We start from the raw sequence: 25,774 nt of genomic DNA, 5'->3' as shown, positions 1-25,774 counted from the left end.
AGAGGTCGATACTGAAAAATCAGGGCCATTACCTACATCTCAAAAATACACACAGTAGAGGAACAGCAATAGTGATGCACAACTAAGTAGACTAAAAGAAGTAGGTTTGGTGTTGCTGATCTTAAAAATTTTGCTAACCACTGAGTGACATTAACCAAGAGTTATCCCGGGGAAACAGCAATTTTCAATACCTTGTAACATTATGCATGCTTATTCCCCCACGAATTGCAAATGCTGTGGCCCCTCCCTGGCCGGAGGCTCCCAGTGTCTCCAGCCTTCTCCGCTGCCACACCGGCTGGGAAGCGGCCCCTCGGAGGCCCTCCTTGCGAGTATCCTTGGGTTGTCTGAAGGCCCGGGCAGGAGGGCAAAGATGTGTTCACTGTTCACACCTCCGCATTTTTTGTTTGCGCTACACACATGCTGTGCCCTTTTTTTTTTTCCCTTCTCCCTTCCCCCCTTTGTAATGGCTTAAAAATTTAATGCGATCGAGGGCCTCCTTGACAATGAACTTATCCCTGCTAATAAACTCTTCGTTATCAGACTGTGAAAGGGAAGTGTTTATACACCAGAACTGGAGCGGTTTTAGTTCGGGCAGCTCCAAGGCCTCCCAAGGGCGCGTGTGCTGGTGACCCCAGTGCCGGCAGTGTGAGGCTGGAGGGGCAATCGGGAGCTGGGGCTCAGAGGACCGGGAGGGCAGCCTTTCCTCTCGAGGCCCGTAGTCGTGGTGACCTGGTGGGTAAGGCATGGTCGGGTGCCACACCATGGGCGGATTTTACCCCCACACGGCTTGTTTCACCTTCTGTAAAGCCCTCGCTGCGAAGCAGGTTCAGGGAGGTTTGTTCCTCCGGTACCTCTCCGCTAATCGCCCCTTGGATGGGAAGTGTGTAAAACGGGGGCACGAACGCGCGTGCTTTGCTCAGCTGGATGAGGTCCAAAGGAGGTATTTTGTCACCCTGTCATGGGTGTGCAGGACATCGTAAATGCCACGGTTTGACTTTTCGCCGGAAACCTTGACTTGGGCAACGCGTGCGTTTGGCAAGAAAAACATCCCGTATCGATTTTCACAGGGAGATCAGTCCCAGAGAGATCAAGTGAAAAGGCGGGAGGGGGGAGGGGGCAGAGAGGAAAAAAAAAATAAAATAGACCGTGCTTAAGTGTATGAAAAGGGACAGGGTGCCTGCGGGGCCAGGGGCCGTGTCCCGTCCCGTCCCGTCCCGCCCCCCTCGGTGCCCGCGGGCGGCCGCGGCCGCCCCCACCCCGCCCCCACCCCCACCCCCACCGTCCGCTAAGGGTTAAACGCAATTTAACGCAGTGGTGTAGCATAATGGCTCCCAACGTAAACAAAAGGAATGATTAAGGGGGATATTTTCGAGCTACACAAAGCCCGATAGGGAAGATTTGTGTTACTAATTCCTGTGAAAGGATGTTCACGTGGTAGTTATAGGGTCGCTGGCATTCACACTTCAGTGAGTGCGGCAGTAAATCAGCAGTCTGGAAACAAAAGGGTTATTTTCTGCTCCCCCTCCTTCCGAAAAAGAGGGGGGGGGGGGGAGAAAGGAAGAAAGAAAGAATAAAACCCGACCTGCCTAACTTAAGCCATATTGTAAAAACGAGCATGTAATAAAATACGTGAGGAGCTGCAGAAAGTTGATGCAAGAAAGAGCGCTGATTCGAGAGCAGAGCAGCGGCTCGGTGCCCCCCCCAAGCAGAGGTGGGGGTGCTGCCCTGCCCTGAACCTCCTCTCAGCCCCTTCCCCCGGACACTGTTTGCTTTTCTCCTCCGCTAAGCACGAAAATAATCGCACATGTGTACCAGCAGCCCTCTCTCGCTGGCTTCAAGCTGTTATAATCTTGAATGAGGGGGCATTTAAAAATTATGACTGAGATTCTAAATTGCCTCTTTGAAACCGGCACAGAAAAATCATTCATCATCGCTTCGAAAACTGCCCTGAAATTAAATTAAAAAGAAATGAGGGAGTCTTCCTCCCGACATGTAAGTCTTGGCAGAGCTACTCTCCACCTTGGTTTTCTATTTTTTCCTCCTTCCTCCCGCTCTCTTTCCTCTTTTTTTTTTTTTTTTGTTCCCCCTCATTTTTTTTTCTCCTCTCCCTAAGCCCTAAATGTTATATAGGATAATTGAAATGGGCAACACGATTTGCAGCTGGCTGCAGCGAGGAGGCTGCCGGCTCGGTGTAGGCTGAGGGCTCCGTAGCGAGGGGCTGCGTGTGTGTGTGTATGTGTGTGTGTATGTGTGTGTGTACGATGTGCGTGTGTGTACGAAGTGTGTCTCAGCGAGTGAGTGAGCGCCCGACGTGCGAGTGAGCGAGTGCGTGTCTCTGTCTCTCGCCCTCGCCGGCAGGCAGGAGGAGCGGCGGGCCAATCGGAGGGCCTGGTTTCATAAAAGCTGGATTCTGATTGGGCGGCAGGGAAAGGGCATCGCGAACAAAGAAAAGTCCCTCTCAGGTACCGCGCGGAGCGGAGCTCCCACTCCCCCGCCTCGGCCGCTGCCGTGGGGGCAGCGCCCCTGTCCCCTGTGAGCGTGTCAGCCTGTGAGGGGACAGACACACATGCCGTTTTTGCCTTCTCTGCCCCGTTTTTATTTTGTTTTATTATATTTTATTTTTGTTGTTTTAATTTTGTTTCTAGAAAGAAAGGAAGGTTCATGGTTATTTGGTGCTCTCTTCTTCCAAACACAATAAATCTGTTGAAGACATTAGATTTTTTTTCCTAAAATAAAAAGCGGCTGCAACAAAAACACACTCAATGCAGTTAGAAGGAAAAGGTCAACTCGATCCAATACAGACCGTAAGTACGGTTGCGTGGTGTGTCTATAGCACTTAGAGGGGATTTTTTTTTTTTCTCTGCAAAGGGGAGTGTTAAAGAGTTTTGGGAGTTAACTAGGGTTCTTTGGGATTTTTAAAAGAGAAAAAAAAATAAATCCCACAAACAGGGTGAGTTATTTGAGGGAACTAAGAGGGCGAAAGCAGTGTAGCCACACAAATACTTGACGGTGCACTTGGGGGGGCGTTAAAGCGTAGTGCCTTTTTGGGATTTTAACTAAGCAAGGCGGGGGGGGGGGGGGGGGAATAAAAGTGACACCATTACAGACAACCCTGTATAGCTCCCCCGCCCCCCTCGGTCCCGAGAGCACGGCGCTCGCTCGCAGAAGCGATGGGGCACCGACGGACGGGGAGGCACCTCGCCAGTCACACGGAGACACCAGGAACGCGAGGCTGAAGCTGGGGGGGGTGCGTGTGTGGGGTCGCCCGTCGGTGGCTGATGCCTTGGCCGATTCCAGCGCCGTCTCGGTCTCCCTAGACCCGAGGCGCGGGGAAGGGAAAGCCCCGAGGTGGCGGCGCCCTCCGGGGAGCCGGCGAGGGGCTCTGCGGGGCGTTCCTGGGGGGCAGCCCCGGGGCTCCAGGAGCTGCCGCCGGCCCGGCGCGGGGGCGACGGTGAGCGCCGGGGCGGGCTGGGTGTGCTGCTCGGCGGTCACAGCCTCGCCGGGCCCGCCGGCCGCGCTCGGCTCCCATCTTGGCGGCGGCCAATGGAGCCCGACGGCGTCACATGACGCGGGCGGCGCGAGCGGGCGGCGGGACCCGCCGCGCCTCCCCCACACCCCCCGCTCCCGCCCTCCCGCCACCGGCAATTCATTACGGCTTTTAGCTTCCCATCGCCGGCTAATTAAAAATACTAAGCTAAAGCTCCGAGACCGTCTGACTTGGGGAAGGGAGGGGGGGAAGGGAGGGGGGGGGAGGGGAAGGGAGAAAGGATAGCGGTAGACTGCGAGGTTTGCCGAGACAATAAGGTGGGAGCGATCTGTCCTGACAGAAAGGTCGCCTGCTTTATCTCCTCGGACTCTAATTACTGAATTACTTACCGCATGACTGATTAGCCCAAGCTCACGGGTTTTTCGTTGTTATTATTTTTTTTTTCCCGACACAGCAACTCGAAATTCTGATGCGTGCCTGTGCTTTTTTTTGTATTCCTATTTTTAAAAAGAGCTGATCTAAGGCTGGAAGGGGGAGGGAGGAACGGACGGGGACAGACACCCCTCTCCCCGAAATCTTACCCCTGGGAAAATTTACTTCGTTTGAGAGCACGCAGTCCTTCCTCCCCTCCCACAAAATGTTTTGATAACCGGTTTATCAGATCAGTGATTCCCCCCTCCCGCTCCTCCTCCTCTTCCTCGCCCCCCCTCCCCCTCCCCCACCTCCCCCGCCCGTTTCCCCTCAAGTTACTTCAAGAAATCAGATCTGTCAGGACGGGCGAAAAAAATGCCACTTCCCAACTAACAGGCGGAATCCAGCCCAGATTTTCAGTCCTTTCTTCTTCTTTTTTTCCTTCCTCCCTTTCACTAATTTATCCCGATGTTAGCACATTCTGTCTTGTAACACCCGGGCGCCTGTAGGTTTGTTTCATGGGATCATTACTTACTGATCACGATGGCTCCCGGGTCCGGGGCTGAAGACGGAGTGTGAAGTTGGGGAAACATTTTTTTTTTTTTTTTAAATTACTGTGATGATTATTACCTCTCGGTGCTTATTCAGGAAAAGCAAACAAACAAAAATCTGGTCCTTGATGCTTCACTTCTGAATGTGAAATACTACCTACCAGCTGGTAAAGTTGTGAGGCACAGCATTTTTTTTCTTTTTTCTTTCCTTTTTTTTTTTTTTTAAACAAGGAGGAAAAAAACCTAAACAAACAAACAAAATCAAAAAAGGACTTCTGATCCGTGTGCCAAACTAGGGGGAGATATGTTATTGACCGATTTATACTGGCTGAGATGATACTTGCTTTCTACTTCTTGATCACTTGCTCTTTAAGTAAAATGAGGCACAGAGTTGTTGCTGAGACGAGTGGGAACAGCATTTTGATTTGCTGGTTTAATTAAAAAATTATGAAGGATTAAAGGTAAGCATTATGCATATATATATGTATAAATATTTTGGCAGTCGACTGTAAAAGGGAGAGATCCCTTTAAAAATCGTTTTAACTAAGCTTTGTCAAACACACACTCATTTGCGGTCACTGAGGCCACCTTAGTGCAGATCACTTAAAGTGTATGTCTTAATCAGTTTCCTGTACAGTCAGTAATACTATATTTAACAGACCTAACAATTTTGTGACCTAGGAGTACCTTAGAAATGCTTTTAGAACTGTTATCTTAAGAATATTTTTTTAAAGGAATTTTTATTTCTTCTCTTCTTTTTAACCTATGGAGTTTAATATTTTCCAGTAAACATTTGTGTTTATAGGTTGTTGTTTTTAACAGAAGCTGTATCGTGACAAGGAAAATGAGGTTTCCCACTTCCCTTAGCGCTCTCTCCTCCCCCTCCCAAGAGATTAAGTGGAAGAGGGGTAAAAGATAATATAGGAGAGTCACAAAACTTCAAGGGTCTGGTTTAAAGCCACAAAATCCATGGAATGCAGTGAAGAGTGAATCCGTGTCCTTCCTTTTTTCTCTTTCGTGCTTAGGTGGTGGTCCAAGGGGTTAGATTACAACATGTGCTCCAACAGCTAGGCACCACTTCTAAGACTGTATTTCCTGAGCTTTGTGGATTTGAATCATGTAGTTAATTTTTTCTTTTTTTCTTTTTTTTTTTTTTTCTTTTGTGGACATAGCTTTTTAAGAGAGACTGTAAGTGTTGGTATACAACTAGATTAAAAATGCTTGGTATAAAAGCATCGCAGCCACTGCCTCAGGTTTAAAAAACTTAAGGAAAGAGTGTGGCAATGGTGAAAGATTTTGCTTCCCCCTACCTTACTCTTTTTTTATTCAGTCATGTTATATTCTGGTAACACCTAGACAAGAATATTTGACTTATTCCCTCCTCACAGGACAAGGTGGACGTGGACTGCACATTGTGAGCCTAGACACACCTGAGGGAGGAAGACAAGAGTTGAACTTAAGAGAGAGCCCAACGGAGATAAACGAATGTCCCCACATCTCCAAAGGAAAGTTCATCAGATTTTTACTCTAGAGATCTCATATTCAGGATGTCATTGAACACTTCCACTGCAGGAAAAGGTGTGGATCCAAACGCAGTTGACACTTATGACAGTGGCGATGATTGGGAAATCGGTGTTGGGAATTTAATAATCGATTTGGACGCCGATTTGGAGAAGGACAGACAGAAATTTGAGATGAATAATTCTACTAATACCACCAGCAGCAGCAACACCAGCTCCAAGGATTGTGGGGGTCTGGCTTCCAGTGGGGCTAATGCTACCTCAGCCTTAGCTGATGGCCTAAAATTTGCTTCTGTTCAGCCCTCTGCTCCCCAGGGGAATTCCTCTCACAAAGAGACTAGCAAATCAAAAGTGAAAAGGAGTAAAACTTCTAAGGATGCTAATAAATCTCTGCCTTCTGCTGCCTTGTATGGGATTCCTGAGATCAGCAGTGCTGGCAAGAGGCAGGAAGTCCAAGGGCGCCCTGGAGAGGCAACTGGCATGAATTCAGCACTGGGTCAAAGCGTGAGCAGTAACCCAAACGGCAATAATAACACCACCAGCAACACCACCACCATTGCCTCTTGTGGGAAAAACAAAGAGGAGAAACCAGGTAAAGCCCTGGGGAGCAGAGGCTCCAAGCGGGATAAGGATGCAGGAAAATCCAGGAAGGACAAGCAGCATGACCTACAGCAGGGCCACCCCAATGGCAGTGGGGGTGGCAGCAGCCAAGTTTCCTCTGGGCACCTCTATGGCTTTGGGGCCAAGGGAGGCAGTGGTGGAAGCAGCAGCCCCTTTCACTGCACCTCCTCTGCTGTGGGGGAGGTGAGCAAAAGTACCCCGGATTCAGGGTTAATGGGGAACTCTATTTTGGTAAAGAAGGAAGAGGAGGAGGAGGAGAGCCACAGGCGAATCAAGAAATTGAAAACAGAAAAGGTAGGACAAAGCTCCTCTCCACCTCTTCTGTGTTTCCCTGTGTCTATAATAAGTGTCCCATGACTGTGCGTCTGGCGCCTGTGTCCTTCTCTCTCCTGTGTATTTGTAACATGCGTCTGTTCTTCCTCTTTTCTTTAAAAAATCCAAACCAAAACCAACCCAGAGACCTCTTCCCTATACAGAAGACACCATGTTTTCAGTGTGCTGTTCTTCCTTATGATTTCCTCTGCCTGTCCTCAGACTTGGAGAATGTTTCTCTTTTGTCTGTTCCTTTTGACTGCACTTGCCCAGAAGGAGAAACCCCGAGGTGACCCCGACTTAACTGGCCCCAGTCTTAGCAGAAAGCAGCGGTGTCTGTGGGATGGCATGTGTTCTCAGGCTGGGGTGTGCATAGCTCACGCTCCAGGAGCAGCAGGTCTTGTATGTGCTGACTCTCTTCCACAACACTGGCAGGCATTTGTGGCTGTTCCTCTCCCAAAGTCTAAAGGAACCCCTCTCCCTTCTCTGTCTTCACTGTCTGGAGCTGAGATTGTGCTTGGGGGAGGAAACAGGAGGTATCAGCGGAGACCGAGGCTCGGCTGTTGCCCTTTGTGGAAATGCAGGATGCTTGTCATGTTGAGGGGTCCTGTGGTGCAGGAGCCCCAGAGGCCCCAGAAGCTGGTGTAGCAGACTGGGAGGAAGGAGCTAGCAGACAGGCAGTGCTTCTCGTCTTCCTGGAAGGAGGATGCTGGGAGGAGGGAAATGCACTTTGTGCTGAGATATGTGTGTGCAAAACAGCTTTTGGAACAGAGGGGTGCAGTTTGTCTCCTGTCTGAGAGAGTTTTCCTCTCTGAGCTGTGCTGGCTCTTGGATTTGAACTATTCGTTTGTTGAGTGGTCGAAATGTATGAAAGAAATCAGACGGGGGTGTGTGTTTTTATTCCTTTTTATTACATTACGAAGGATGCTTTCTGTAAGAATAGATGGCCATGACTCTATTCTCTGGGAAGGGTAGAGGGAGAGCTTGTTGTCTTTTGTTAACTGCTGGTTCAAAAAGATTCTGGTGTTGGTGGGAATTGTTCTGTCCCTAGGGTAGAAGGCATCTTCTGGGGGACCTCAGCGTGACTGGTTGCCCAGGATTACAACTTCAATGAATTCTACAGGTTGTTAAACAAAAGTAACCTGGTCTGCCTGAAAAACAAAGCAAACTAACACCTTCCAAATTAACAATCTCAGGATGTTAGAGTGTAACTGTATTGTCAGCTGTTGGTCTTAAATTACCTGCTTTTACAACTTCCCTGCCTGAATGTTCAGCGATGGGAAAACTTTTGGGTCAGTGTTAACTGGCCTGCATGTGTCTGGGAGGGCTGAAGGTCTCGGCGGAAAAGTTATGTCTTTTTATGACCGGGATACTGGCTTTTTGTATTTTGGTCATGTTGGAGTTTTTGTAATACTAAGTCGACTAGCAGATTAGATTTGGGTGTTTGTGACACGAGATATTTGTTAGTACTAGAAGATAATTTCAAGGGCTTTTGTTCAAGGCAAGGAACAAATTAAATTTTATATTGTATGCATATTATTGCTTTTAAGATAGCATATCTGTGGTTGAATTTGAATGAGCCTTGTGACCTTTTCTAAATGCAGATGAGAAAACCAGATTGCTGTGTAATTCACGTGTACATGTTTGTGCTTTGATTTATGAAAAGTGCTGTTCGCGGTGGAAAGGTGTCCTAAAATCTCATGGTCTCTTTATTAACTTAGTACAGTAGGCATTTACTTCTGTTGCCAATAGTCTTCAAATTGCAGTTCTCTAATCTGTTTTAACTATCTAGATAAATTGCCCTAATCCGGTCTTCACAATGGCTGTGGTTAAAGAGTCAGAGCCATTTGATTGGATTCAGTGGCTGCCTGGAATGTGGGAGGTACTGCCCTTTTGCAACCTCCTTAGCCTTTTAATCTCTCAGCCAAATGTTCACATTCAACAATTTTGTTTAGCTGGCAATCTGAACATTTCAGTATCTCAAAGGCTGCTGCCATGGCAACAGAGATTAGAGGGTGGTGTGGTTTCTCCCGTTTTTGTGTTCTTTCAACTCTATAGTCACAGAGGAAATTGTATGAAGAATCCATAAACGTACGAGTAATCTTATGTGCAATGTAAATGGGATGGCATGCAAATTTAGAGCAAACATGTATGGAGGGGTTCAGCGTCAGTGTACACTCTGTGTGTTGTAGATGTCGCTCCAGGAGGAGGTCTGGAGCTTGCATTTCCAGCGACAGCCACTGCTGTTGGCACACATCGGCTTTAACATAGGCTTTGCACATCAGAGTCGTGCAGCCTTGGCCATTGTCTGGCACAATGGTGTGCTTGCTTTCTGTCTGAAGTAACATCCCTTAGCGTTTTTCTTACCCAGGAATGTTCTCTTTTAGACGAACAATAATGCTAATAATACAGCTTGCTGCTGACAATGGTTGATACCTGAAGTCCAGCTAGCGGCAATATTAGTGACACTCGAGTGTTTTATGTTTGTTGTTATGGCTTTTTTTCCCAAAAATGATTAATAATCATGAGGAAGATATTTTTAAGGGGTTTATATTCCCCAAGTGTTATTGTTTTGACTGTTTATGCACTAGAACATACCTGATGTACTTGAAAAAAGCACTTTGTGTCTGTAGGTAAATATATGATTTTCAAGCCTGCATGTTAAAATCAATTTCCAGTTATCTTACTGTTGTGCAAGACATGCCTTGTAAATTTGGAAGTTTCCTCTTAGAATCAAATGAGTTCATGCCTGCTGATTCAAAATCTACAGGTTTCTATATGTGGTGTGGAATATAATATTGCATTTGTTTACTATTTGTGAAAAGCTTGGAACAGATTCCCAGGAGTTGTAGTCACTGTTTAGCTTTCACAGCATGCTTCAATGTCTATTTTTAGTCTATTTATTCTGTTTCCTTGCTGCGGAAAGTCATGTAAAACATGATAAATTGGATCTTATGAAGCCTAATTAAATCAATGACTGTGTTCTGCTGGCTCTTTTATGCGGAAACCGCAAGTATGTTGTAAAAGTCGCCACTCCCCTAATATGTGGATAAAGTCAAAGTATGCTAAGATATTTGAGCTATATTTGTGCAGTCCATTTTGTGGTTAAGCCACCAGTGACATGTCTGAATAAGTAGCTTTGACAGGTAGGCTAACCACTCCTAAGATTTTTGGTGTTAAAACCTGTCTCCATTTTCCATTTCTCATCCATACCATTTTTAGCACAGTTAGCGACTGTCAGCATGAACTCTTCATCTGTTTCACCTAAGTTTTTCTGTATTTTTAACAACTGTTATATTGAAAAGTGTTCAAGGTATCTACAAAAACTGCTTTGTGTGCATTGTGAGGAGATTTTGGGATTCAGTCACAGTTTGAGATATGGGAAAACTGTATTTGGTATGGGAAAATCAGTATGTTTACATTAAAATAGTGCAGAAGACACAAAGCTGTAATTGGAGGGGTCTAGTTACAGTTCTAAATGTATCAGCGTAGTGATACTCCAGGATTGAATTTTTCTCTTTTATTAGCTCAGCTTCTCATTAAGACTGCATTTCTCATTTGAAAGTTGTCTTCAACAAATTAACGTTCTTGGCTTGTATTCTTTCATTCTTTATTTTATTTTCACTTTTTTTTTTTTTTATTGAAATGCAGGATCTGAGGGTGTTTTGCACTTCATCAGGAATCTCTGGGTGCATTTTCCTGTTGATGTAAATTATTTAAGTACATGCTTTGATTAATGATGTTATGGAGATATGCTTTTCATGTACTTTTCTTGCCGGCCTTGTGTGTAGTTTATTCACTGTGAAATAAAAGGGCAGGGAGGTCACTTGCTGTAATTAAAGAACAAAGTCTATTGTTGTTTGACCGCAAACTGTTTTGAAAGCTGCATAAGGGATTTAGCTGTTAAAAACACTGATAACTATGGATGTCTAACAATAAGCACAGCTCAAGGTTCTTAAAGTTCTGTAGTGCTGTCTAGTAGTGTGACGGTGCTTTTTGAGCTGGGTGAAGAGGTGTTGCCCTTTGGCTGAGGAAAGCTTTCCGTGTGAACCTGCTGACCTCTGCCAATATGTATGACCAGGTCTGCTATTGAATTCCTGTGCAAAGCAAGAGTTAGCGTAGCACAATGGAGGCTGGTCTAGAACATCTATCAAATCAAGTAGGGAAGCTGTCTGATAACCGTACTCGGAACTACTGGAAAAATATTTCATTTTGGGCATTGGTAATTTTACAATTTTAATAACTTCATAAATACCCAGTAAAAAGGAAAGGATTGATTGTCCAGATGTCATGAGGTTAACCATGTTCTCCATGTTAAAGGGCTTTCCTGCAAGACTGTTTTAATTATAGCTATATAAAGACTTGTTTTTCCAAAGTAGCATTTTATAGTCCAATAAATGAAATGTATGTTAAAAGTGCTAAGCAAAATCTCCCGTAACCATAGAGGTGTTCAATAACCAGATTCAACTAACATGGAAAGTACCATCTGTTCCTAGTTTTCAGCATAAGCCCAGGAATTGAATAGCTGAGATTTGTTAGTATTTTTTCAACTTACTTTCTTTTTTTAATTATTATTATCATTATTTTAAAAAGTTCACCTGGCACTTTATAGAAGCTTTCTGAAATGCAATAATATCGGAGAGACTGTGAAAACATATGTTCGTACATACAGTTAACCAGTACTACTTTCATTTAAAGAGATTTCCAGAAGCCCAGTCATTGAAAAATTTATAATAGTGAATCACCTCCTGCAGGCAAACACAATAAGGGTCAGTTCTTCAAAGGTCTGACTGTTCAGGTAGAATCTGATTTACCGTGTCTTTCCTTACGAAGTAAAAGGAGGGGGGAAGGGAGGAACACCCCCCAAAAAAAAAATACACCAAAAAGCAAACTCTCAAAGGATAACTTTAGCAAGCTCTTATCAGTCACTTAATTGCATATGATAAAACCATTGACTAAAATTTTCCATGTATATTTTTCTGCTCTTCAGAGAAGTGTTCTAGAATTGTTGATATGGAGAAAATTACTCTTTTAGAGATAACTTGTTCTAAACTGCTAGGCAATGAGATTCTTGGCTGCAGCCTATGAGCCCTGGATAAAATGCCATCCGGCCTTTGTTTGAGGTCTTTTGCTGAAGCTAATGACTGGTCTTGTGCCGCCCTGAGCTAAATGACATTATCTCTGAGTGGTCTGACAGGAAACAGACATGTTAATGGTGAAGCTGCGGGGAGGATCTGCTGTATCTCTGACAAAAGAGTAAAGCTTGGACCCCTGGTTGTGATCATTAACACAGAATGCATTCCAGCTTCTTCTACGACGGCCTTCATAATTGGAAAGCTATTTTATCGACAACAATGTAAATCATAAATGTGAAATGTGCAGATTTCTTGTGTGCTAAAACGCGTGCCATTTTTGTTTCCTTTTTTTTTTTTTTTTACCCATAAGAAATGGATGATCTCTGTAGTACTGACATTTCTGGGAGATCTTAGGGTCTGCTTTCTGTTAAGTGGACACATCCTTTGCACGTTGAATGCAGGTTACCCTTTCTGTGTTAGCCATGTGATTTGCATTTCTGAAAGTAGGTTAAAAGAATAAAAACACCAATAAAATCTGTGTTTCTCCACATTTCACATGGTTATTGGTGCATGTGGTATTGAGCAACTATTTTACAAGCATCATCAGAAATATCATCTTGGAGGTACAAACATTTCAGCTATCCTTCAGCTGTGGTTCCATTTTGGATAAGGACATGTATTTTGGATTTCTGTTACCCACTCTTGAAAAAGGTTAGCTTGCTTCTGCAGGAATTTAGGCAGCTTTGTGTCATTGCCACATGGTCTGTGTTTCTCAGATGTAGTACTCACTTTTTAAATGGCATGTCAGCTACATGTTGCAGATTTATTTCATGATATACAGTTGGAATTGCTGATTATAATGAAGTTTTAGAGCCTACCCTGCTCTGAGCTAAGATACTTTGTACAGATAATCCAACAGCCAGGTTGGATAAGCGTAATATTTATGTAATACGCTTAGCATTGTACTAGCTTTGTATTGTACCTATATGATGTTCTAATGTACATTGTGATATATTGCTGTGTTCCCTGAAAGGGTGGAAAGGTTATCTGACTTCTTACCTGTACTTATTTCTTACAACAGAAATACATCCTCCCATGAGTCCTCAGATAGGGTCACACCTATGGATCTGTGGACACAGTGACTTCAGTTGTAGGGCTGGCCATCGTTTTTACTAAAAACTAGTGTTTGGTTTAGTGTGTTTACATGACAAAGAGTTTATTTCCTAACAATCACAGAAAATATATGGATTTTTTTAAAAAAAAATGTGATCTGTAGATAAAATTCACTGTTTGATGAAAGAGAGCAAAATGGTCTTCCATGGAAATGTCTGATCATGCATAATTGCAAAAAGTAAATACCTTTTTAACAATCAACAAAGGTAGTTTAAACGTTTTTACTTCTTTTGCACCAGAGCGTTTCTGCGTAGTGCAGCTCTTCTGCAGTGCAGCCTTTCACCAAAGTGAACAATAATGCAAGCTCTCCTTCTTTAATTTGCTTAAAAATATGTTTGAAGCATGGTAATTTTAATAAAGATGATTACCAGTTTTCATAGCAAGACTTGAGGGGCTTTCTTAAATGAGATTTTAAATCATGAGATTTTTAAAATTATTATTACATTCTTGAATTAAACCCACAATTTACTGAAGGCCATTTGGGCAAATAGGAAGGTCAGACAATGACTTTTGGTTGTGCTGTAGGATTTCAGTAAGCACTCTCTACTGCACTTTCTCTTTCAATTCTTACAAAACGGTCTTGGCAATTGGAACAAAGCCTTTATATTTGAATGAAAGTTGCAAAACTGTCCCGAGCCACTGGACTGATGAGCAAGTTCTTTGTCATTTTTGTTTTCTTTTTTTAAAAAAGCTGAGAGAAATATCAAGGGGGTGGGAATCGGTAGTTTCCTCTGATGCCCCTGTTTGCATATACATGTACACATCTGTAATATATATGCTTACATATACTAAGACTACTTGATTAAACAACCTGAGTGAGCACACAGGACAAGTTGGATGGAATGAAGGAGGATTGATAGCTGTATAGATAGGTTTTCCAGGTCTAGGGTCAGTGTGGCGCTGATTAAATTTTTAAAATCTAATCAAAATAAAAATAAAATATTGCCTTTAGTGACAGAGATTTGTAATATGTCTGCTTTTATTCTAATTTGGCAAATACTGCTAAATCTCAAGATGAAATGATGAACTTCTCTAGCATCCTCCTGTATGTAACATCTACTGGGAATTAAATATGAAGCTCTTTGTTTCACTAATTTTGATGTGAAAATGTGCTACGTTGAATTATATGTCCTTCGTGATAAATCTTCCTCAGCCAATCTTCAGAAAAAGAATACCAAATATTTGGTTCCCTTCTCCCGGTTTCTGAGTCTCCCTAGCCTAAATCTTATTGTGTGCACAAACCCAGCTTGGCCGGGGTGTTTGTATCCTGAGAAACTCTACCAAATAATAATGTAAGGAAAGAGACCTCGTGATGATGTTTGAAGCAGATGCCAATAGTGGCATGTGAATGCAGTTTTTGCAGTCAAAAGAGCAAACTTAAATGTATTGATTGTGGTTACTTGGTGTTTTCAAAACACTAGTATTCTAGTAGTTGAATTGTCATGTTAACCAAGAAGCAGATGGCATAACACTAGAGAAGTGTATTTTTACTTAAAGAAACTTTAGAGGTTTTGATGTGTTTTCTTTTCCTCTTATTTCCCTGATGGCTTTTTTTTATTGAAGAGTAACATGAGGAGACCTGGTAGCAATTTTATTGCTTTCCCATAACAGTTTGAAATAATAGCTTGGTCTTTGGTTGCCAGTCAAATTTCTACCAGTCAGCTTGATTCTGTTTTTTATCATGTGGCAGTGGAATATAAAAAGTATATGTTTGTAGTTTGCCCTCAGAAACTGGCTCTTTTTTTCATGCTTCAATTAGCAACAGAAGACTAAGCTCCAATTGGTCACACTTTTGTAAACTCCAAGGGCTTGCTTTCTTCATTATGATAAAAGAAGGCGCCAAGTCTAGGCTCTGTTTCCCAGGAAATTTCGAGGCACATCTGGCCTCTTTAACTGTGTTCACTAGACAGTTTGATTTTGCACACATTTAGTCATTTGCATTATCCATTGAATTAATTCAGGGGTTTTGTTAAGCCCATCCCCCCTCCCAAATACAAGTTCATGCTATTCAAATGCCACCTTTATTGATGAATTTCATTGATGCTATGCTGAACTGTGGTAGAAATAGGATTGTAGATACCACAGTTGCTTGTTACGTAAGCACAGCTTCTACAGTTTTCACCACTTCCCTCAAGCAGTAAGAAGAGTGAAAAGCAACTTGTAATCTCCTTTCTCATAGTGTGTAGGGCCAGACCAAATTATTTTTGGATTTCCTGTCACCTCCTTGGCTGATTTCTGTGGATGGCTTATGTTAAAAGCAACAATAATGTTTGAATTGGAAGGGTTTGGCCTTTGGGTTTTCATTCTTCATGGAGAACTGTTTATTTGAGTGTGGTTCGCCACACTACATGGATAGTACTATCAAATCTGTGCTTTATTATAGGCTTTTAGCAGTAAAGCAATGGCAGTAGTTGCATGTTTCGGGGTTTAATGTTCTTGCCAACTTTTCCTTTTTGAAGGAGAGAAATGAAACTAGATCTGTATCTCTTCAACAAAAGGTAGCAGTTAGAAGCAAATACAATTAGAAATGGACCTCATTACTCCATTGAACTATGTTTTGCTGGCAGGAGTTTTAAATCCAATTTAGTAAATGTTGAGGGATTTGTTCTGTTAGTTTGCACTGACGACAAGGATCTAATATTCTAGGAGTATTTATGGATATAATGAACATATTTGACATAAAGTTTTACTAGTTAATTTTGTCCTGGGTTTAATGCTAGGCACTACATGTTGAATTGCACTAGAGTTCTGGAATTTGAAGGAAAAATACTGCTGCATTTTGAGAACAGTGAAGGTGATTGCTCCACACCCTGTGTTACTGAAAAACCTAAATTCATGTTCTTACCCACTTCAGCCAGTAGTAAGGTGCAGCTATGTAGTAGTGCTACTCGCTGCTGTTCAAGGACAGGATGGTACACATGTTTGTGTGTGAATGTATAACAATATATGCTGGTGGTGTGTATATATATATATGTATATATATATGTACATACATACACACACATGAAAAAAGAGCTGCTACTGTTTTATAAATACAGCAACTGAGTTTTGGCTAATAGTTTTATTTACATTTCATGTCCAGATCTTTTAACAGTCTTTCCTGTGACGCTGCAACGGATGCCAAACACTGAAGGAGAAAGCTAGCAGCTGTTTCCATTACAGCATTGGTACATTAGCCTCTGCACTTTTCATTTTATAATCTCCTCCAACCTTTTCTAATCACCCTCTAAAAAGGCTTTTGCTCTCCTGCCTTTGATTTATCTGTCTGCAGGGTTCTGTGTTATTCTTAGCTTTTAAAATGTAAAATCTGTGTGATTTTTTTTCTCCTACGAGCTTAAGGCTTTGACTCTTACTCACACTGGGCAAGGGCTCCTTTCTTAACTCAAGTAACTTGAGATGTGTCAGTGTAAGTCCTTACTTGAAGTGAATCCAGGTTACCAAACAGGGCCCAGTATGACCAATTTGGTTGTTCTTGTAGCAACGTGAGCCACTGTATGAATTGTATTTTTTTGCACACCATCCGAGTAGTGTTTTGTTCATTCTTGCTCTTTCCTTCACCATCTCTCTGAAAATAATTGTTTCATGGCTGTATGCTCTTATTGCTGAGATATGACTGAAAACTGCGTGCAGTACCGTAAGGCACATTCATTTTCATCTAGTACCCGTTTATTGCCTTGAGCACTGTAAATCTGTCAGCTCTTCACGATGCTTTCACCTCTTTCTTCATTTGCTCCAGCTTCTAGTTTGACAATGTTCCCCTGAGGCAGAGTTCTAATCTGCTTTCAATTAGTTGCAAAATGTGACTCAAATTTCCACATTATGGCTGCTGTTTTACTTGCACGCACACATCTAGAAACAAATTAATGCTCTTGAATATTTATTTTTGAGCCTTCAGATTTACTCTGAGTGGAAAAGTTGCAAACTATTTTTAAACTACCTCCAAGATTTTTATTTTTCCTCAAACTAAAATATTTATTAGAAGTTTAAAATGCCTCTTACTGGTTAATTTTTATAAAACCATTCCAGCTGGTCAGTAATTACTGAAGATACATTGATAAAGTTAACAGTACATATAGTTAATGCTTAAATTTAGATGTGATTGCTGTGCCAGTTTAGGATAAGAGACACTTCTCTGCAGTGTTAAGCACTGTTTATTTATTTATTTATAGCTTTAACTAGTTTTTCAGGACAAACATACTTACCTGACACCTGACTGCCATCTATTATCTGCAACTCCAGAAGCTGGCATTTGGCTGAGGGGGGTGGAAACAGACTGATGAATCTTAATAGGTATAGCTAATTAAAAGCTTTTTGTGCGTCCTTTTGTATATGTCTGTGCTTATGTGTGCATGAGTACATGAGTGTACCTTTAAAATCTTATACATAAATTGAGTTTTAAGGGGTTTTCTGTGGTGGTCTTGTTCCGACGAGCAGCTGCAGTAGGAGTATGGCCCCTGATGTTGTATTCATTGAGGAAATAGTGAAATTTTGAGTGGAAAGTGTGGAAATCAGGGCTAAAACACTGAGGAGAAGATGAATCTGAGTGGAAGTCTGAACTTCCTTATTCAGGCAAAACTAGCATTAGAGGCTCCGTGACAATTCTGCCCTATTACCTATCCACCTCTAATGCCTTATATCTGTAGTTGCCTATACAGACAAACACAGAGTATTTAATTCAAATATAACAGTAGCTAAACTTGTAAGTGAAAATCTTTATGGAGATTAGCACACTAAAGCTTGGCAGATTGATGTCAGCGTCTGTAATAGACTTTGAATAGATTTGTGGAATTTTATTGGAAGTATATTTCTTAAGTTGAAGTTGCTAAGTACTTCTCATTTCTAAATGCGATTTACACCTGTAAAATTAGCTTTTCATTTACAATAATTCACTTATTTATAGACATGTTTAAAAATAATATTTAATTGTCTTTATTGTCCCACATTGAGGTGGTAGCCTGATAGCTCCATGTTTTATGTATGAGCATCTGCATGAAGTAAAGCACACACATGCTGTGTTTTGGTTTGTAGTCCCTGAGAACTTATTTTCTACTAAGAACAAAAACGTAAAAATAGAGATAAAGGAGAATTATCTTGATGTTACTTTATCTTCTCTTGAGTCATGAATGACTCTTTAACTGCAGAGATGAAAAAGCTAACATGTTATTTATTTCTCTAAAGGTTTTACTTACTCTAATAGACTCCTGTGATTCATAACATCATTCTGTAAAGAAACAATATTTGCAAACATTGTGAAATACTGCAGCAGCATGACATTTTTTTCTCATGCAACATCAAAGCGTTTGAGGTTCAGCTTTGTAGCCACGGTGAATTGCAGTTCCTGTGATTGTCAATTTTTGAGAAAAAAGTACACCGACAATTAAAATTCAAGTGAAATGCATGTATTTGTAGCTTACAATAGCTGACTTAAAGACATCCAGAGTGAGTAACCAGGCCAATATATAAAAAAAAACACCTCCACACATATGCGTACATACATATAGACATGCAGCCACAAATTATTAATTTTTCAGGCAAAAGCCACAGTGCTTCAGAGAAGCGTTAAATGCTTTTGTTGATAGCTTATAGTTTTATAAACTCTAAATGAGCTTATTGCCTTTTAACCAGCACTAAATAATAGGAGAACCTATGAGCCTCCACATTGGACACCAGCCAAGCAGCCAAAGAAAGAGAGGGGAAAAAAAAGACAGAAGTGAATGGTTTAATTGTAGAGCAAATCATTTGTTTACAGATTAAGACCTATTTGGTAGCTAAATCCTATGGACAAGGAGGTGAAAGAATCAGGCACTAAGGTACAGGAAATGAGCTTTATATTTTGTGACTAAGTCCTGCTATTTTTGCTTCCTCCTAAAGCAGAGGAGACAAGGAAAAAATGAATTGTTTAACAGCAAAGACCGCTGAACAAACTGCACATATTAAGTAGGAACAAAAGGGTGGGAGAAGGGAAGTGTTGCTGCACTTTCGTGCTGACAGGAACCTGACAACTGGAGCTGCTTCCAGCTCCAGGGGCACCGGTTGTGGCAAGAAGAGCTGCCCTATTTTGTTTTCCATCTGAATGGGGTGGGGGAGAAATGCTTCTGTTAATCTGAGCAAACATAATACATTTTCTTGAACCTCTTTCCCCAATACGCAGTTTGGCTTGCTCACTAGAACTGCCCCACCCTTTTTTTTTTTCCTTCTCTCTTTTTCTCCTCTGTCCTTTTTAAGAGCAAGTTTTTTAAATAGGCCTTTGTTTAAGTATCATAATTAATTAGTTGACAGTTCAAATGGTTAGGAAGTGCTTGTGGTTTCTGCTTTATTGTTGTACAACATTTTTTTAAAGAGTCGCTTACTGGTGGCCTGTAAATTTGAAGATATCATTTTCATGAGTCGTTAGTTTAAAGATCAAAACCAAGAAAGCATTATAGCAGAAGTGGAGTAACCTCTGTAGTAAACATTGTTTAAGCTTTTTCAGTTGAACTTCCTTTTCTCGGTAATTTATAACCTTTCAAAAATTATTTCTGTTGAATTTTCTGACTTATTCACTGTAATTTTTCTCATGAAGTGCTTAGCAATGCTGTGCATTGTTTCTTTTCATACTGCTTGATTGAAATTCACTGACAGTATATAAAATATTGCTCTCTGCTTATGCATAAACAAATATAGAGAGGGTTGCCAGTAGGTTATGCTATTAAAAATATTTTTCCCTCAAATTGTAGTCTACTAAAGAGTAACCTTAGGAACAGTACTCTTCTTAATAGCATGTTTCTTTCTTTAAATTTAGTTTCTGCTGCATTTCTAGATCACAAGAATGAGAGAGAGTGCATGGTGAAGTGCATGTAACTGTATTCCCAAGTAACAGGCCGCGTCCCCCATTGTATTTAGGCACAGAATCTGATTGCTTCAAAATGAGTAGCAACATGAGCACTAACATCTCTGCAAGGAGAATGCTGCCATGAAAGTTATGTAAGAATTGTGTGTTTTATATGTAGTCTAATTATAAACATATTTGTGTATGTTTATGTCCTTTTGTACTCTCAATAGGCTGTGAAATGATTATTTCCGTTGGAACATTAAACCAGACTATTATCTGATATCTGTTTGGTAAAATGAGCATTGACATATTTTAAGTGATTGAAAGCAGTTCTGTGGTCATTAAAGAACTTTATGTGCTGATATTGTGATTTTGTTCACATCATACTTTAAAACCTGTATAATGTGACTAGCAAAACTATAAACTCAGTCTTTAATAAGAAATTTGCAATAGGAAATTTTAAGGCACAAGTATATAATTTTATTGCTACTGCTTCTAACAGATACATGGATGGTCTTCATACCGGAAGTTAAAAATTATAACACTGAAATAACAGGTGAAGTTTCATAAATTCTTAAGACAAAATTATTATTTCTTTTTTGTGTATGGGGGGGTGTGACCTTTAACTACCACTAGGCAAATTCACTCCAAGCTAAGTCTTCCATTTTTGATCAACGTAGTGAAGTATGTTATAGAAAGTTAAGGGATTACTTCAGCAGTAGCACCATAACCAAATGCCTTATAGACTTAATGAACTTGTCTGTATCCTTGGTAGAGTATAACCAATGATTAAGCAATGTTGCCATGAATGTGGGTCTCAGTAAATTCCAAAGGAAATTTGCAGTCTAAATTAACAATTTAAGACAAAGAAATTATTTAATCTCAGAATTTTGGGAAATTTGATACAGGTTTAGTTTAATTTTTTTTATTGTTGTTCTTGTACTGGAAGCCGAGAAGATGATTAAAGTCTGAGAAAAAGGAAGTTGCTGACAATTTAACTCAGTAAGTTAACAATCATTCTGGATAATATGGTGGCATAAGAGCTCCTTTTTCTTATAATTATGTTTAGCATCTTTTAATCCTTTCAGAAAGAGCCATGCAAATAAAATATTACACTCAGAATTGAATGTGGAGTGAGTGGTGTAACTTCCACTAACAAATTTCAATATTTTAGAAGGGACCAACCTTTCTTAAGTTTAAATATAGAGATGAGAGTACAATTTCCTCTGTCCTATTTGGCCTGCATTTTTATTACCCATAGCTGGTTTTGATCTGATCTTGACACTGTGACACAAAAGAATCACTGTGTTTGCTTTTCGTGAAGAAAAATAAGCTCAATGAGAAGTGCAATTGTGGTTCATTCTTGTACTTTTAGTATTTTCAGTGTTTTGACTTAGAGAGGGTCATCTGATCTGGCAGTTGAAAGTCTACCAGTTTAAAGTCTACTAGGTTTTCCAGGTAATTAGGCTAGTTTGTTTTAGTCATTACTAAATTTGTAAAGCGTTTGCTAACAGGCCAGACTATGATCAGGGAGGAAATACTTGTTACTTTCAGATTAAGTGAATCTCCTTTCAAATTGCAGCTTTATTTAAAGTTAAACTTATAGCCCAGTTTAGAGTTAAATTTCTGCATTCATTGGTTTGGGGTGCAATAGCAAAACGCCATTACAAGTCTTTAAAGTAGGGAAACATAATTTCTTAGGATGGTTTAAGTCAGGCTGTGCTTAGAGGAACCAGTACCTCAAGACTAACTCCTCTTACAGCACTACAGAAATTCTTTGATATGGCTTCTCCACTGTGGAAGTGGGCTGTGGTAAATCTTGTTTTCTTCAGTTCTGGACACAAAAAGTCACATTTTTGCTCAATTCTCCCACAGAAGGTTTTGCACAGTGGTCTTACAAAAGAGTGCCTGCAAATGTCTTGGCTGTACCTTAGTCTTTGCATCTGGATAAGCAGTGAAGCTGCACCTGTGAAGTGTGTAGGAGTGGAGCAGTGCCAGGACAAACTGGAAGCTGATTACCAGAGCATACCTCAGCCTGCAGGTATTGGTGAACAGTTTTGTTAGGTTTCTGAAAATGAAACTTGAGCTGTAATCTCACTCAGGGTGCTAACAGCATCTACCCAGAATACTATCAATAGTCAGTACTGATGTGCATTTCTACAGGGTGGGCCTTTTCTTAGCCTGCTTCAAAAAAAAGGTCCTGGTGATCACAATAGTGTGCTTTTTCTGACGCAGTGTCCAAGTTGATTGGGGTGAAAGGTGAGGCTACATGGGCAATGAGAAGGGAAAGGCAGTGATCTCCAGGATAGGTGTGGTGGGGCTGGTGATGAGTAGCTAAGTTCAATACCCTCATTTCAGTTTACCTCAGCTGCAGCTGTAAAAGGTTATATGACTACAACCTATATGTATTGAGTTTGTTTGAGCATTTAGTCTAACATTTGCAATCTCCTGGAAAAACAGAGCAATTTATTAAAAAAAAATAAACATCACATTGCCTGCTTTCTTCATGAAGGCCATTACATCACATTACGCATTATGTGTAATTATTTCTCCTCCTTTCAACAGGATGAGTGATAATTCTGACTTCTGCTTCCATTTGTGAGATACCAATTTCTTGCCTTTTAATCGTACATTGTTGTATCTCTCTAATATTTTCCTCATCTTTTTTCTCTATTCAGTGGTAGTAGAAGAAGGGGAATATAAGGAGAAAAGTTTCCTTAAGACCCTCCTGTTCATTTGATAAATTGTATAAGAAGTCAAGTCTAGTTCTCTGGTGTTCGCTGTCAGTTTCCCCTGTTGTTTCTGTGGACTTATTAACTGGTTACCAAGGAGAGAAAAGTATTTCCAAATTAATAGGAAAATGTGTTGTGAAACCGCAAAAATGTTCAGAAGTCTCCAGGGTAAGCTCTGTATCTGGAATGCTCTCTCAGGGCTTTCCTTTTTAAAAAGCTTTCATTAACCTGAAGGGACAGTGCTTGTAGAAACCTCATTGCTGAAATCCTTGTCTCATTTACTGCCCTGCTTTGGACGTCACCATCTCTTTGGCACCATTTCTTTAACACCATTTGAAATTTCTTACCTGGCTGTCTGGTGGTTCTGGACATAACTAAAAATATCACAGCAAGAAGGACAGAGTTTTCAGGCATAATGGTATGAGCTGGAACTTAGTCACTTTGTCTAAATGAAGCTTACTTAGATAAGATGAAAATTCACCCTTCAGTTCTTCAGGGGAAGCTTATTTTTTTCTTTTGGAGTGAGGTTAGGGTAGGACGAGGTTGAGCAACATCTGTCATGTGGTCATAAGGAGGGGATTTTTTGGTAGGTTTGTTTGTTTGGGTTTTTTGGTTTGGTTGGGGTTTGTTGTTTGGTTTGGTTTTGGTTTTGGGGGTTTTTTTGTTGTTTTTTTTTGGTTGGTTGGTTGGGTTTGGTTTTGGGTTTTTTTGACTACACTTTGCACACTTGCCACTAGACTTTGGAAAACCTTTTTTGTAGCTGGCACAAGGCAGGAACAACCTTGTCTTTATGGGCATGTTTGAGTGGTAAGCGAGTTTTCTGGTCCTTCATTGGTCTGTTGATTGCCCTGTGTACCCAGTGAGGTAGTTAATGGTAACCTATGGAAATATATAAGCATTGGATTCCTTTTGCAAGTATTGCAATTTGACAAATTCTGTGTTTATGTGCAAATCTATTCTGTTTAGGGATCCAGGTGTGACTGTGGAAATGGCATTTTGTTCTTCCGCATTTAATGCACATTAGCTAGCTTTCTCTAAGCTATTCCACGATGAGAAATAAAAAGGCACCTCTTTGTAAAGGAAGAGGAAGCAATTGTAAGCCTTTGGCAAGGGATGGACAGTCTCTCCACGAACTGTGTTACCCACTTGAAGTCATGGCACAGAGTGACTCTTGGCTTCCTCATCCTTCTGTGGCCCCAGCCAGATATTGATGGTGCTGTGTTTAATGCTGAAATGCAGCTTCTCAGTAACCATTATAAATCAACAAACATTTTGTTTGTTCATTCCTCTTAGGTGTGTTTTCACAGTGCAGAGCAGGCTATGCCACTGATTACCACAGAGTTTGTTGGTTTTTTTTCAGTATGCCACCATTTTCGTATAGATGCTTATGTTTGTAGTAACTTGGATTTCAAGCTACTTTCTTCTCAGCAAGAGAAGCCTAAGAAACACAAGAGATATACATTGATTGTATATGCACTGAAGGCTGAAAGTAAAACCCTGTCCTGGTTACAGTTAACCTCTGGTTGAACTCTTGACAGCCTAAAGTGGCACCATTCACATTTCTTTCAGAGCTTCCTCTTCCAAATTTGTACATACAGATATGGTGGGAGTTATTATGCTGATGACAGATGCCATTTACAGTGCAGTGGAGGGCTAGCTTGTTTGACCTGTCCTGAGGAATGTGCTTTTGGTAGTTGTAGAGACAAAGATATTTAATGTGTGAGGCAAACAAGCACAGTAATGACAGCAGTTACCAGACTGTTGTATTTTGTCTAGCCTAATTAATGATCCAGATAGTTGTTTTAATACTAAGCCACAGATATGTATTGTGTAGAGAGCCATAGTTGCTTCCATAGAACTAAGCTTGAAATAGTGTGCGTAATTGGAGTCAATATTGTGGTGTGATGCGTATGGCTCTAAATCTTGTGCATGCAGAAAGAGAACGCTGTCTTTGGTTTACCTACTGTAGTGGGTTTCTGTGGCTGGGTTTTGGTAGTGGGGGGGAGGGGGGGCGGGGGGTGGGGGTGGGCTACAGGGGTGGCTTCTGTTGCAAGCTGCCAGAAGCTTCCCCTGTCCCATGGAGCCAATGCCAGCCGGCTCCAGGACGGACTTCCTGCCACTGGCCAAGGCTGAGCCAATTAGGAGTAACAGTAATGCCTCTGTGCTAACATATTTAAGAACTGAAGATTGTTGCACAGAAGAAAAGTCCAGCCAGGGAAGAGCGGAGTGAGAACATAGGAACAACAAAATAGGCACCAAGGTCAGTGGAGAAGAAGGGGCAGGAGGTGCTCCAGAGCTGAGGCCCTGCAGCCCCTGGTGCAGACCATGGTGGAGCAGCTGTGCCCCTGCAGCCCATGGAGGAGCCCATGCTGGAGCAGGTGGATGCATGAAGGAGGCTGTGACCCCGTGGGAGGCCCAAGATGTAAGAGGGTCCTGCTGGAGACCTGCAGCCCATGGAGAGGGAAGCCCACGCTGGAGCAGGTTTTTCCTGGGTAGGACTCGTTCCCCTGTGGGGGACCCACGTCAGTACAGCTCATTCATGAAGGACTGCACCCCATGGAGGAGTGACCCACGGGACAGCAGTTTGGGAAGAGCTGATGCCTGAGGGATGGACTCACGCTGGAGCGTTCCATCAGGGCCTGTTTCCCGTCTGAGGGACCCCACAGGAGCAGGGGAAGGACTCCTCTCTCCGAGCAGCAGCAGAAACAAGAACTGACTGTAACCCACATTCCCTGTCCCCCTGCACCGCTGGGGGGGAGGAGAGAGAACATGGAAGGAGGGTGGGGAGGAGGTGCTTTTAAGATTGTTTTGTTTCTCCTCTTTGGCTCCTTTCCTATTAGTTGTGGGAAATAAAGAATCGGTTTTATTACAAGCAAATGAGTTAAACAAATCACTAACGTAGGAGTTTTTCTTTACTAACCTGTAAAGCATATCGCGGAGTTGTAAGACGCCGGATTCCGCCTGGAACAGGTGTCAGGGAAACATGCGGTCGGGAATAGGGAACTGTAAAATGAATATTGGTAAGGAAACCCCTTATACCACATGGCTGGTCCTGGGAGCCACCATGCTGCTGGACACTCC

The 25,774-nt window shown here is 41.8% G+C and overlaps 1 protein-coding gene across 5 annotated transcripts in view; it reads left to right on the top strand.

Annotated features, from left to right (window-relative positions):
• Positions 1-705: 705 nt before the first annotated feature.
• The window catches only part of ZNF608 (zinc finger protein 608), an 87,985-nt gene continuing 62,916 nt past the window's right edge, over positions 706-25,774 (top strand). For 2 of the 5 annotated variants that reach the window (XM_027652582.1, XM_027652586.1), the window contains exons 1-2: positions 4,691-4,910; positions 5,838-6,884. In XM_027652582.1, coding sequence (XP_027508383.1) covers positions 5,997-6,884 — 888 coding nt within the window. In that variant the 5' untranslated portion in view covers positions 4,691-4,910; positions 5,838-5,996. Of the gene's footprint in view, positions 733-2,489; positions 2,805-3,710; positions 3,805-4,690; positions 4,911-5,837; positions 6,885-25,774 lie in introns of those variants that run through there. The other 3 variants (XM_027652585.1, XM_027652583.1, XM_027652584.1) reach the window with 3 other exon arrangements.

Source organism: Corapipo altera, unplaced genomic scaffold (assembly GCF_003945725.1).
Source record: "Corapipo altera isolate COAL_440 unplaced genomic scaffold, ASM394572v1 61286, whole genome shotgun sequence".
NCBI classification, from domain to species: Eukaryota; Metazoa; Chordata; class Aves; order Passeriformes; family Pipridae; genus Corapipo; species Corapipo altera.
The sequence above is the reverse complement of the archived record's forward strand: the minus strand, read 5'-3'. Positions and strand labels throughout refer to the sequence as shown.